Below are 14,723 nucleotides of genomic sequence, written 5' to 3' on the forward strand. Positions count from 1 at the left end.
TTGCTAAATAAGGCGGCAGTCTGATGACATGGTGATGAAAAGTGATGCTGTAGCAGTAACAAATGATAATTTGTTCCATTCTATATCAGATTTCTTCTAATTATAATCATGTTCAGTCTCCCCTCTATTTTCCTTTTCCAGAGTATCCTACGTCTTTGTTGTCTTGCTGCAGATTTACACATTTTAACCAGAAAATCAATCAAATCTGTCCTTGGAACCACAAAAGAGCTTAGAATGTACAGCAGTATGTCATAGCCTCACAAATGCCTATATCAATATTACTCTGTATCTGAAAATCAAGAGAGATTATGAAGAGGATAACTTATCACATATACACACACTATAAGCTTTATTACCATGTGGGACTGATAACTCCCACTAAGATCACTATGCTGGATATTTATCTTTTCTTTGATAAATTATTTTTGGCAATTTGTTTATTGCTGCCGTTAAGTGTAAGACTCCATATGTAATTAATCCAAATGTATCTTTACTACTATAAATAAATACATTGGATTTACTACAATGATCATATCAAAATTAAATTATTTTAGGTCTTGATTTCATCTTGGCAGAACATGTTTTTTCATATATACATTACCTGTCTATTAAAATCATTGTTATTTATCCAATTTCAGAATGTAAATAGTGAGTTGACAGATGCTTGTGTATTATGCACTGTATGTTTAGATGCACAACAGAAATCATCAGTGTAAACATAATTGGTTCAAATCAAACTGTGAAATAGCATGTTTTGTCCAATTGCTTATAGTGCAAGCCGCCATGTGTCAGACTGCAGGTAAGGCACAGAATTTCTATCACAACTACACAGTTAAAAGAACAACATTAGTCTTCCGCATAATAATTAACTACTCTTATTGACTCAGACCAACAGTGAGTGGCATCTTAATATAAATTATAAAAATAATTTAATGTCATGTTAATTGACTGGTATGACCATTGATTTTCCAATTGATAGGCTGCGCTAGGTGTCAACAAATGTGAATGAGAACATTTCCGTTTAGAAAAATGTGTTTCATCCCCACTCTTCATCATGAGACCAAAAGCCCCATGAGGTCTGTGCCGTGACCTTCGAGAAAAAATGTTTTCTCGTCAAAAGGAAAAGTAAAATGTGAAGACTGGCAGCTTTTGACATAAAACTGCCATAGTCGGTATACTAAGTTTGAAACACATTGATAGCTTTTATTTAACAAAGGCAAACTACGTATTCCAAAACATTAACCTCTGCCATCTGGACTAATGACATTTTAGTTGTCTACAAAAAAGAAAAAAGAAAAACACTGAAATGAATGAAGTAATGTAGGAGTCATTCCGGTTAAATCATAAAACAATCCTTTTTCTCTTTTTGCAGTAAAGTTTTATTGTGTTACTCATCGTTTTGCTATTTGTTGTAGTTACTGTGTACATCTGGCACCAATATATTAGGATCGGAAGCATATAAACGGAACACACCTGTGTGGTAGAACTTCCCAGAGAAGCCAAGATTGAAGGTGAAGTTGGAGATCTGAGAACGCAGCTGTTTCTGAATATCAAGGAGAGCCTGTAGATAGGTAGATAGATAGATAGATAGAACATTAGTGACAGAATCGCATTCAACCACTTCAACTATGCTGACAGAGCACAATATATCAGGATCATCTTTTCTAGCCTGCACTTGCACAGATAAACACCTGATATGTCTGATTCTTGTGTCTCTCTGTTGTATATTTAAGTGAACTCTGGCTCCTCTGAGAATTATCATGGTGGCTATGTGTAAACATCAGTGCTTATCCTATGGCCTGACAATGGCAGCAGTCACCAACATGCTATTATTACAGGTTGCTTCATTATTTTGTCTGTCGTTATTCTGTTTTCCTCTGTTACCTACCTTTCCTATTCTGTTACCTCATTCTCTGGTTTCAATACTTGAATAAGGATTTTCTCCACTTATTTGATGACTTCATTAGTTTACTGGCCTTTAAACAAAGACTCTGTAATGAGTGTTAACTAAAGAGAGCTGCACCGTCGCACACACAGTCACACACACCGACAGTAATGCGAGTTAATGAAGGTCAGTGCGTTAGTAGCCTCTGGAGGGTGGACTAATAACCCTCCCCACACACACACACTCCTTCCTTCTCATCATTCTCTCCATCCATCCCTAACACTACCAAGTGAAAGCGTGTACCCCCAGCCCCACCCCCCCTTCTCTTTCCCTCCTCTGCCACTGCCTCCTCTACATTTCCATCTTCCCGCTTCTGAGAACCTGCACTCGCCTCTCTGCCCCCCCTTCCCAATTTGCACCCCCCCAACCTCCCTCGCTTGCTCCGTGAAAATGTCACATTCTCAGGAGACGGGGCTGTTCTAATTTGAAAGGAAGGCTGAAGCAGCATGGAGGAACGATCGCTCTCTCTCAACTCCCTCCCCTTGCTCTTTCCCTTGCACTCTCCCACCCCATCTTATTGCTATCGTTGCACTTCTCACTGTTTGCCTCCACACAAATATCTTGTTTATTTATAAAACTCTTATATTCTCTGTATATTTCAATCTGCTCGGTCTTTCTGTTGGGCTACGCACCACATCTCTATTACCAGTTTTGTCATGCTGCCTCTAATCGATCCCCAGGAACCTTCCCTGATTTACAAGACCTGAGCAACTGATGTCAGAGCAAAGATGCGGTTCCAGGCAGTCTCCCTCTCTCTCTTTTCACCCTTTCTCCTCCTGTGTGTGTGTGTCTCCCAAAATAACAAATATACAGACGCATGCACAGAGTGTCTTCATTATCTCTAATCTAATGGTGTTGAAGATGGCTACATGCTGACAGATGTGCACAACTCCCTAATCTGATCCCCCGTCTCCTCTGTTATGATATCTTCTACATCTTACACACACACACACACACACACACACGCACACATCCAGATTTGCCTATCCCTACACGAGAAAATGTGCGGCTACAAAGACTTAAGTTTTAAATTAGGTTTGTAGCTGAGTGCTTTACATTGTAACTCAATATACACTCCCCGATGCACTTGGTAGAAATGCATTATTAACGTGTGTGTTGGCATCAGTGAGAGTCGGCGTAGGTGTGTGTCCAGGTGTGCAGTATATTAGCTTAAACACCTCATTTGTATTCTGCTACCTAACATTCATAGCAGAGGAGCCATGTAAGAGAATTTTGTGAGAAAAGCTGCTTTTGCATGTTGCAGCCCTTTAACTACCACTGTAAACATCTTATCACCTCTATTTCTGACAAGTCCATAGACTAGAACCATTTTTAAAACTTTCTTTGTTGCTTCGTTGCTTTTATAGATACTTCGTCATTCGAAAACTCCAGGGAAGGACCTCGCTGACAAGCCAGGCTTTGGAAATTCAAAATCAGCCCAACAAAAAGCAAAAAAAAAAAAGGATTTTTTTGAAAGGGACAATGTGAGCTTGGCCATTTCTTGCATCAAAGAAGTTGTTCAGCAGCTACCTCTCAAATCTCTACAAGGAGAGCTTTCAAAATATTCTTTGAAAACCATAGCGCTGATTATTAAACTTTCACAGGCACCAAATTACTCACTGTGATGGATCAGCTTTCACAAGCGAGTTTCAGGTCTGTGCAAAGTGGTTTTCAAATGTTCACAGATGTATTATGTAGTAGGCTGCATGTTATGGATAAACTTTAAAGGTTACTGGTTCTATTTCAGTTTTAGGGACAAGTATAAGCCAGGGAAGACAATGAATTGACACTACTGACAAGTAGAATATTGTAAAATTTTAAAATTAAATTTTTGCGTCTTGATACTTTCATTACTTTACAATTTCAAACCCGGTACATTTATATAATGTTCCTATAGAGATTTGGTAGTAAATAGTGACTCTACTTGGAAAAGTTTTAAAGTATTTCAGACGTAGCCTATAATTTCTGTGTCACTTGGTTTTTTAATTTTGGTGGCTTTGGCCTTCTTTAACCATCTTTTCTGTACCATACTGTATATTTTTATCATACAGGCTATAGTAACATACTTTCGGCTTTACTCGCAAGAGTTAGCTGATGAGAACGTATTGATCCCTCGTGAGCCTCAATGTACTACAGTAGGTAGTAGGTCAGATTATGTTCAAACATAACTAGTTTGTGAACGTCAGAAATCAAAAGTGTTTATACCTGTTCCAGGTGGCCACACTTAAAGGTGAGTGAAAAGCCAGGCCTTCATAGAAAGGGGGTGGGAGCGGACATCCTTTAAATACGGGGATAACGGGGATAACATTTTCAGAGAGTCTCTCTTAGAAGTCATTTATGATGTTGTACTTGGTTGTTCATTTGAAAAGTGACAGAAATAGCTATGTAGCAAATAAAAGAGAGAGCTAGAGAGAAAACTTCAAATCCTTGCTCCTCTCTCACCTCCGCACAGCTGACCATTCACGCCATGATGCATTGCAAACGATAGATTGTCAGTTTCAGAAAAGAACAGCAATGGGCGGACGCAGACCACCCCCCAGAGCCCCTCTCAATCTGACATCAGAAAGGTGTGGGAGCAGGGGGGTTCCAAAGCTATTCAACCACCTGACAAGCAGTTTGGGTATAAAGCAGACTTGAGGGCCTTTCATATTTGCATAGTAGCCTAAACTCCCTGCTTTTACAACATTTTATTTTGGCTACTCCGTGTGTGTCCTATGCAGAGGTTCTCCAGGCAATAAGATTAAGGTTTGTTTGCCAGTTGTGTGTTTCAGGCAATAGATGGTCAGTAAAACTTCTGAATTATTGGAAAAATATTCATACCATAACCACATCAGGATACTGAACCACAGAAATGGGAACAGGGTGTTTTTTTTAACACCTAAGTGAACCACAGAAAAAACCCTGTGAAGGGCAAATTGTGGCAGTTTACTGTTATCAAACTTGAGGCCTGAGCTATGAGAGCGCTACTGTAGATCGTCATGAGGAGGAATAACTGAGGGTAAAAACTACGCCCAGCAATAAAAAGGAATAGACATCTAGGACTGAAACATGTGACAAAATGAGGGGCTTTAAGCAATATGCAGCCAATCTGTCCATGGGATATTGAGCTCAAAGCTGAGGATAGTTTTAAAATGGGCCATAAGGGATACTTCATAAGAAAAGAAGGGGGATTTGGATTAGCAGAAGGTGGGACTATGTAGCATGTGAGAGATCTTGACAATCCTAGAGATGAAGGTAAACACACACTGGGATTAGCCGTTAGCAATAGCCCTCATTTCTGTGCCCAGTCCCACAGCTGCCTAACACTGCTAGTGTCAGAAGCATTGCCAGTTTGTTTCCGTGTATGTGAAAGCGACAGAGTGTGTGTGTGTGTGTGTGTGTGTGTGTGTGTGTGTGTGTGTTTGTGTGTACTTGCATGTGTATGTGGTAAGAACTGAAAGAGGTGCCAGCTAGATGTTGGGGTTCAAACAGATGGGAGACAGGCATCGGGACAGCTGGCATTCACTGCCTTTCACAAACCCTTTACACGAACCAACTCTCCTCCATATCCCCATTCTGTCATTCTTGCATTTGCACTGTTTGTTTTCTTTTTTTTTCTAAAGCCTGGCTGGGAGATCTAAAATAACAAAAGTAATTAAAAGAAATTTTCTTCCACCTTCAATTTTGTGTGCAAACAGATTGTAAGGCGGGTTGAGAGGAAAATGAAAATTAGGCACATTTTACGAGGCTTAAATCTTGTACAAAAGCAGGTCAAAGTTCTTGATTCATCTACATGAGTGCATGTGTTTGTGTCTATGCGTGTGTATCAGTGCATGTAATATGAAGACTAGACCAGCAAATTTAACTGGGTCAGGCATCTCTATTTGATGAGCCGGAAGAGCACTTTGCCAGTCTTCCTTTTGCTTACTCTTCCCTCCTCTGTCTCACTTACAGTTTCGCTTGTCAGATTCAAGTCACTGTAACTTTTTATATTGGAGAATTTTACAAAATCATTTATTCACTTGGATTTAGGGATCCAAGGTACTTGTGAATGCTTTGGCTTTGCTATACTTACACTAAATTCTACTTGGCAGCCCCTCAAGGATTTTGAGTTTCAGTGATTGCTTTGACCGCAAAACCTGCCTCATTTTGTGAAAGAAAATGCATGGCGCACTGCAACATTCTCAGAGTTAATTTGGGGTAAAAACGAGAACACTGACAAAAATTGTTAATTAAAGAAAAAAGTTAAGATAATTTTCCTGTTGACAGATGCTTTCTTGAGAGTATTCATGACAATGACACCACGGTGACTGTCTTTTTTGTACTGTATTTTGAAATTAACACAAAAATGAAACACCCTGATATATAAATATGTAATAGTGTTCTTTTCTTTCTTATGACGCAACTGTAAAATGTCTCCTTCCAAGCAGGGCTGACTGTGATAATTTCGCATGTCCAGATCAGGGGGTCAAATGAGAGCAGATGTCAGAAGGTATCATGCTGGAAGCAATATCCTGTTCTCCTCTACCATCCTATATGTCATGTCTTTTCTTCCCTTTCCCACCTGCAAGTTTTTCATTTTAAAAACCATTAAGATGTACTACCTGCCAGCCTTTGCCATGTATAAAATGAATGATATTGTCTGACAAATTTAAAAAAAAAAGAAATTTGTATGCCTCTTGCAGCAAAAAACCAAAAGCAGTCTCCCTTTCTGCTATTTCTTTGGGCCTTTCCATTGGTTTTCAGATCTTTTCTCCACTGTTTATGCCTTTTCTTCATTACTTTTGTAATAGCACTTGACAGAATAATAAACGGATATGGAATGAGCTCAGTTCCATTGACTTAAGTGGCAAATATGCATCATACTTAATTAGGTCTAAAGATTAACTCTAAGTAGGGCTGCACAATAAATGGCAGACTGCTTAGCCAAAAACCTTCAGTGAAGTCTGAGTTTTGCCAATTTTGTGTAATTCTCTTTTTTTTGTTTGGTTTTCAATTTTAGGGTCATTGTCAGACCAAAGTGATCATCACTACATGAAAAAACACTTTATCCTAGACATTTCTGCTCTTCATTTCAAGTGTGCCTGGCCTATTATGCATTATGGTCATACATTCTGTGGTGCAATGAAGTAATATATAAACTAACTGTCTTCTAGCTGGATGAGATGTTAAAACAGGTTTCCTGTCCTGTCCTAAAGGTGAAATAGCAGTAATCATTTGATTTCCCAAATTAAACTAAGTCAAGAAATTGCAAAAGTTGCCCCAATGTTTCTTTGAAAAAGCACGTTTTAATCTCACTTACCCCATTATTCCTTTTCGGGGAGTACAAGGGACGGACTGTCACAACATAATATAGGCAAAATGCATGACATGATCACAGTCATCACTGGACAATCTAACTTGAGCCCGTACAAACATGGGGAGAATTCTCACATAAGATAGAAAAGTTCTGAGTTGATATGAGGTAACTATGCTTTTCACTATGCCACTATACCCTCCTTTAGATACATAAAAATACTAAATACGCAGTATGTGCAAAAAGAGTGTGTCTTGGCTCATACAGTATGTTTGTAGACACGCATGTGTGTCCTCTCAACTTAGATGACACCGCTGCAGGGAGCACCATGGGACGGAAAAGATTGAGAATGAGTTGAGGGAAAGGTTTAGGGAGGAATACAAATAGGCCGGAGATAGCAATCAATGACTCAGCTGAGGAGGGGTTGAGGAGGAAGGCGAGTGGAGGAGGAGGTAAGGGAGAACGGAGGAAGTGATAAAGAGGGATCTGAATATGTGAATTGGACATCTCCCTAATGACCATTCCAAGACAGAGGAGAGTAGAAAACCTACACGCATCAATTAAAAAACAAAAGCACCGGCACGTGCAAATCATTGATGGGAATTTTTGACTGGCATCATCCGTCATTTTGAGAAATGTCATCCATGGGGTGCCTCCCTGTGAATCATTTTAATAGAGGAAATGCAACTGTGTGTGTGAGTGTGTGTGCAGACGATGGGGGGGGGGGGTGTAGGTATTGTTTGTCACCAGATGAACTCGTGGGGTGAGTCTAATGAAGAGTGCAGCGAGAAGGAGGGTGGCATTTTAATTGGCCTCTCTCTCTCTCTTTCTCCTCTCCTTCTCTCGGGGAGAACAGGAGATTGAATGTTGGCTTTACAGAGGTAAGAAGGGATTTCTAACGTTGGCAATGCAAATGCCTTGTCCCACTAATTGATCAATAACGCATCCTGTTACATACTTTGATGCAGTGTTAAACATAAGCTGTGCTTGAAGCACCGGGGATGAGAGCGGCTTTACATTTTTACACAGTTTGCGTGTCATTTATAATTATTCTTTGCCATATATTTTTGCTATGGTGTCTTGTAACTGCTATTTGCATATAACAAAATCATTCTACAGTGCTAGAATATTTAGAATAATATTTAGTATATTTAGGATAAAACATTCAGAGAGGTCTTAATGGACCCACCAAACACTCAACATGTTCAGATGTCGATTTTTGGGATTAACCTGATCTGTAATGTCATCATCTGTCAATCTGGTCTGACCAAAACTTAATCTAAGACAGTTTACTCGTACTCATCTTTTTAATGACACGAAGAAACATCTTTGCAGATGTCACCTTCACCCTAAACTACATGTAGATTTGACTCAAGGTCATCTAATATGAGTCAGCCTTTCAACAGCTTTTCATTGACATTTTGCTGGAAGGGAAAGACTTCAATTTATGAGCCCTTCTGAAAACTAACGGACATGATTCACTAATCAAACAATCCCTGCATCACGACAAAGATAAAAGACACTGAGAAAAGATAACAGTCACATAAGCTGGTTGATGCACATGATTATGAATATACATGGTTTAAACATGCATACACACTTTTCACTTAAAAATGAGACTTATTCAAACTGTAATCTGACAACTCTACCTGCGGCTCTTCATCTCCAAGGGGATGGCTGCTACAAATCACCATATTCCTGCTCCTGCACCTCCCCTCCTCCGCATCCCCATTTCCCCTCAGCATTTTGTTTCTCAGAAATCGCAAAGTTAGCTGCTAGCTCTTTCCCTAGGTGCCCTACTCCACCTTCCCCTCGCTTCTTCTCTCCCTCCAACTCATTTCCTTCTTTTTTTATTCAAGTTCTACCTCTCTGTGACTGCAAACTATCCTGAAGGAGAAAGTAGAGTAGAAATATGGAAGGAGTGTGGTGAGTGTTTCAAATGGCATCACTCTCTCTTTTTCTGCAAGCTCTCTCTCTATCTATCTCTCCATCTCCCTCTCTCTACTGCTTCCTCCATCCACCTCTCCCTGTCATTCTGTTATGGCACCGGTTCATCCTCATGTATATTTATGCTTCAAAGCTGACTTAAAATGAAAACTCCAACAAGAGAGTGCTTGTGTGCTCATTTTGTGAATCTGTACATGCACAGGTGTGTGTGCACTGTGGGTGTAACTGTGTGTGAGTCTGCACTCCTTTATCCTTTTTGGACACAAGCATCTTTTTTACATTCAAGGGTGGAATTCCTCTCCACTTGACCACCCACTGCACTCCCATTTTCTCAGCCTCCCCGTTCCTCTCATCTCCTTCCGAAGTTTCAGCCACGGACAGGTGGCTTTTCTTTTTTTTTTTTTTTTTTTTCAGTGTCTGATGGGACAGGTGTCAGCCATTGGCAGAAAGTGACATTCTAATCTAAAGTGCTGATTCAGAAAACTCCCACACACAAACACATATACATACTCACACACACACTTTCCTATCATGTACATCCTGTGACTGCAGTGAGAAAGGCAGATGCCTCCAGTCTTAGCTCATGCACATCACCACGGAGCAGCATAAATCTCACCTGTCTTCCAGTCCCTCCGCACACACACTCCCCCACATGAAAACCCACCAAACACAATCTTTTTCCCTTCAATGGCCCTGAGTGAGTACGCAGTGGGAGAATGTGACCACAGATTTCAAACAAAATTCCTCGTGCAGTAGCCTTTTATTCCCCCCTCCAGCAAACCTGGGATGTTTTTTCTCTCAAAAACACCTATAAGACCTCAGAAATGAGGATTTAAATGCACATGAGTGTGTGCACATACTCTATTTCCATATGTACACATGTGTGGAGGTGCACGTCTGCCTGTATGTGCGTGTGTGTGCGTGTGTATTTGCTCATGCAAGCGTGTGTGTTGAAACAATAGATGTCTTGATAGGCGGACTGCATGGCTGACTGTCCTTTAGTTTCCCTAAGAGGAGGAACGTGGGAAAAGAGGAATAAGTGCCATTCATCTTTTCACTGGCTCATTCACTACCTCTCTTTCTCTCTCTCGCCCCTCCTCTTTCTCTCTTTCACTTCACTTCTTTGTTCCCTTAAATGGCCTCTTTACTTCTGGCTAAACCTCCATTTGAGATAAATACCCTCTCGCTGTACCCCAACACATATGCACTTGGTACACAACACACAGACACGCATGAGCTATCCCAAATACCCCTTTGGTGCAACCGTGCCAAAGATATAATCCTTTGAAATACACTCCCGGTAAGATCTTTTGCTGCAGACTTATAGTGCAATAAGTAAACATTCTTTATCTTCACCACTGCACTACCATCAATTACAGTTTTAAGAAGTTGACAGCAGAATGAAAAATTTAATCCAACACCACTGACCCAACATGAATTCACCCTCTCTATCCCACGCTGTCTCTCCCTAATTCACATTATCACACACCCATCACCCCCAGTACCTTCACATCCTTGGCGTTCATGCGTGTCCCTTCCTTTCCGACGAAAATGTCATCTATATCCACCAGTATGTGCCGGTCCAGGCCCAAAGTAAGCTTCCTGTCTGTGAGGTAGGAGATGGCATCCACCAGGATGAGTCTGTGGAGCCAGTAGCCCAGTCCCTGGCCAAATAGCACCCTCCTCACCCCATCATACAGTCCCATGTCCTGTACGACAGTGGCTTGGAGGCCTAAACTGAAGCCAGGCCCTGGATTATCACCACTACCTGCCCCTGCGCCCTCCTTGGCCCGTGCATGCAGCACAGCCTGGTACGTGGAGTGATTGGAGGAGAAGGAGGTCCAGTCCTCTCCAGGTAAGGCCCCTCGATCTGTGCCGGGCTTGGTCAGGTGGAGGAGGGAAGAGCTAGACACCACACAGCAGTCCCAAAGTGCCTGGTTGGTCCTTAACACCAGCGGGAGGCCTCGGAGTTTGAGAAGAGGTGGGGAGTTTTCAGTGGAGCGGTAGAAACCTATGATGCCCACTCTGTACTCAGTACAGTATTGATGCAACAGCTGTCTGTTCCACGTGTCTGCATGTGCATACTTTAACAGATTCTCATAAATGATTAGTGAATATCGTCCGCGGCCCTTTTCTGTCAGCGGCGGAAGGTCGCCCTTCCCTGAGGCAATCTCCATGCGGAACTGGAAGTGTGCTGACTCCAATATAGCCACAATGTCCTGACCCAGCTGGGAGTATTGGGACTCCACCAGCACCAGCACTACTGGGTCAGTGTGGACATGTATGTGCGGGGGGTTAGGTGGGTACGGGTATGGGAGTTGGCGGTACGGAGACATGGAGAGTGATTGGGAGCAGGCAGGCTCAGGAGATTGTCCGAGCTGCATGGAAGGGGATGAGTTCGTAAAGAGAAAGTATGCAGAGAGAAGGAGGGAGAGGAGACAGCAGGAGGCCAGCAGGAGCAGGAGCCTACGTAAGTGGCGACGGAATCGCACGGCCACCGTCATCGCAAACTGGGGAGGTGTTGTGCGTATGAAGAGGAGATGTCTTTATTAGTCTGAAGGAGGCTAGAGGGTGTCTGCACGGGTTTGGGGGGTTGACGAGCCCAAGAGATTGCCTGTGTGTGCGTGAGAAAAGTGCAAAGCCACTCAGGTTTGCGTCATGTCACCATGGCAGATGGAGAAGGGAGCTACGCCGGATGTCGGGGAACAAAGGTCTTCATTGAGGAAATGCAGTCAAAGTACTCTCCTTCCAATCCTCATGGAGGAATCACAAGAAGAAATGGAGCACGTTTTGATTAATGTCTGCAGAGAAAGGGGACAAGGAGAAAAGAGGAAAGAGTGAATCTGTTGGCCAAGGTTGAATAGTATGCATTAGTTCTCTGCCTGCATGCTCATGGGTGTGTGTGTGTGTGTGTGTACCTAGGTTGTGCCACCCTGGGGTATGTGAGGGCACAGCTGGTAACTACAGGGCTGATTGAAAACAACTTGCATCCTTAGGGCTTATTCAACCTCTGGCACACACACACACACACACACACACACACACACACACACACACACACACACACAAACACACACAAAGTGACATCACCATTAAAAGCACAAACACAAGACAAAAGTCAATCCTCACAAATAAACAACAGCTGGTTGTGCGTTATTATGGCAGTGCGGAGAGGTGGATGGGAGCTCAACTAATCAGTCCCATAAAGCTCTACAGAGAATTCCTCTAATTGCACCAAACTCTGTGCACTTCTGTCCTATTTCTGAACCTAATCATCTGAAATACCACAAAATTAGAGTTGGAATCCTTTTGCCAGGAGCACTAATCTGGGGGGGAGCCCATGACAGTACAGAGGAAATGGCGAGTGAGACAAAAGTGCAAGAATAAGAGAGACAGAGAGAAAGAGCAGAGAGAGGAACAAAATGCAATGAATTATAGAAAGAGACAAAAAAGACCAGGATTAGCATCTTAATGTATGTGCCGGGAGCCAGGGAGAAGAAAAGATCCCACAGCATCTTTTTCTCTCTATGCCTCGCTCCACTCTCCCCTTCTCTCTCTCTCTCTATCCATCTACAGCCCCTCTTTCTCTCCTTCTATCTGTTTGAATATCAATAGTCTTTCCTCATGTTCCTTGCCTATAGAGAACAGAGAAGGTCATGGAGAAGGGACTCCAGTCATATTCCTTAAATATGATACCAGAAAATGACTAGGAGGAGGAAAAGAACACTTAATTTTGTTTATACCTATTCCAACACAGTTGTTTTATTTGCTTTAATAAAATGTGTGTTATCCTAATTGGTGCTCCAATAAGAATACTAACTGTTAAATACCTTCTGTTGGGGTTTTATTTGTTTAATTACACACCATAAAATGTGGAGGAAATTGTCTCATGTGCCAGGAAAAGGAGAGCACACTTACTCAGTCATAAAATGGGGTTTTAGAGGGTTTTAATTCAAACATGACTCAAACTTGAATTCGAAAGCAGGGAAAACACTAAATCTGATAAACAACTGAGTGTCTCAACTGTAGGTGAGTGCTGGTTGAACCTGTTACTACAGGTATGCATGTGTCTCACTATTAGGAGCCACAGGAGGGCGCTGAATTGGATTAACACAAGAGACTCGGATGGAAGTTTTCGCATGTTATTTGAATAACTACAACTCCCTATGGTATTATAAATCATGCATTATGAAAACAGCTAAGTGGGCAAAGCGTACAAGTCGTGCATCAGGCAGCCTTTTGTGAAAATCTACATGAAAAAGTTTTTGAACCATTTCAAAATTAAATTGGAATATAAAGATGCAAAATCCACAGTGTTTTGTCCTAATAGTAATAATTGTTATTTATAACTGTAAAAACTTCTGGTAGCTACAGAAAGCATAAAATTTTACATAGGCTATAATAGATTAACAATGAAGTCTCGTGTTAAGAAAACTTAATAAATCTAGTCTACTATTCTCCAGTGAGAATGTCATGAAAAAGAAAGTAAGCCGCAGAAAAGAAAAAAAAAAACCTTCCTGACTACAAACAGGCAGAGAGATGAACTAAAACTAACAGCAGATAATTCCAGAGAGTTTTTCCACCCTGCCTCCTGCCGCCGAAGTTTCCGTTCCGAAAGAACACCGACTCGCCCACTTACCTCTGCACGAGGCTGAGGCGCTGCCGCGCGGGGTGGAGGCTTGACGGGAGCGCGGGGGATGTGATGCTGCTGCTTCGGGCGGGTCCGGGGCTCCGGTCTCGGTGGCGCACCGCTCCCGTGTGTTTTGGATGCTGAAGCGTTGTGCCATCTCCCCTCCTTCTCTACCCTCCACTAGAGCAGCAGGGGCGGCCAGGCGGAATGATCCGCTCTCCTCCCCCTTTTCATCGTTCTCCCCTTTCTCTTACTCTCTCTCCCTCTCCCCCGCTGTCATCTCCTCTCCCTCGCTATGCCCACTGGTCCCTTTATCTCCGCTCTTTTAAGGTGGAGATTAGTCGGCGAGCGGACGGGGGAGCACCGGTGTCGGGCTGTCCGTCAACGACTGACTGCCGTGCGTATATGCTCCGGTTTTAAGAGTGCCTACATAAGTGGAGGCGATCGAGGGTGAGTGAGAGAGAGAGGGGGGGGGGAGACAGAAGGGGAGGGGTCTCGGCTTTGATCGACACAAACAGCCTTTTTCTCGGGCACCGGGCCCGGTAAAAAAAAAAAACTCGCGGCCCGTCACCAGTATTAGTCGGATGAGGGATGTCACACAGGGATACGCACCGGTGCAAGTTAATGGCGCGCCTTGCACAAGTCGTATTACTCGAGGATGAAAAGACCGTCGCCGGTGTAAAAACACACTTTCACACAATAAAGGATGGTATCAGTCATGAGGATGAATACAACACACTCCCGACATTCCGTGTTCAGAATGCACTGGTGCACGCACGTTCAGCAGGCACACACATGCAGTATGAATCAGCCCCATTATGCCCACTCCTGTAGAGTGTCAGTCAAGCAGGCGAGGCGCGTCAATCATAAGGTGTTTTTAACTTGATTAGATGTTCCTTTCCCCCTTCCCACCAGTTCATCAATCT

The 14,723-nt window shown here is 42.5% G+C and overlaps 1 protein-coding gene across 2 annotated transcripts in view; it reads right to left on the bottom strand.

Annotated features, from left to right (window-relative positions):
* ndst3 (N-deacetylase/N-sulfotransferase (heparan glucosaminyl) 3) overlaps window positions 1-11,671 on the bottom strand; it is a 39,408-nt gene extending 27,737 nt beyond the window's left edge. For both annotated transcript variants that reach the window (XM_040146158.1, XM_040146159.1), the window contains exons 1-2: window positions 10,673-11,671; window positions 1,474-1,561 (exon numbers count right to left, since the gene is read on the bottom strand). In XM_040146158.1, the coding sequence (XP_040002092.1) occupies window positions 1,474-1,561; window positions 10,673-11,671 (1,087 nt within the window). The remainder of the gene's footprint in view (window positions 1-1,473; window positions 1,562-10,672) is intronic.
* Window positions 11,672-14,723: the final 3,052 nt, after the last annotated feature.

This window comes from Xiphias gladius, chromosome 15, assembly GCF_016859285.1.
Source record: "Xiphias gladius isolate SHS-SW01 ecotype Sanya breed wild chromosome 15, ASM1685928v1, whole genome shotgun sequence".
NCBI classification, from domain to species: domain Eukaryota; kingdom Metazoa; phylum Chordata; class Actinopteri; order Istiophoriformes; family Xiphiidae; genus Xiphias; species Xiphias gladius.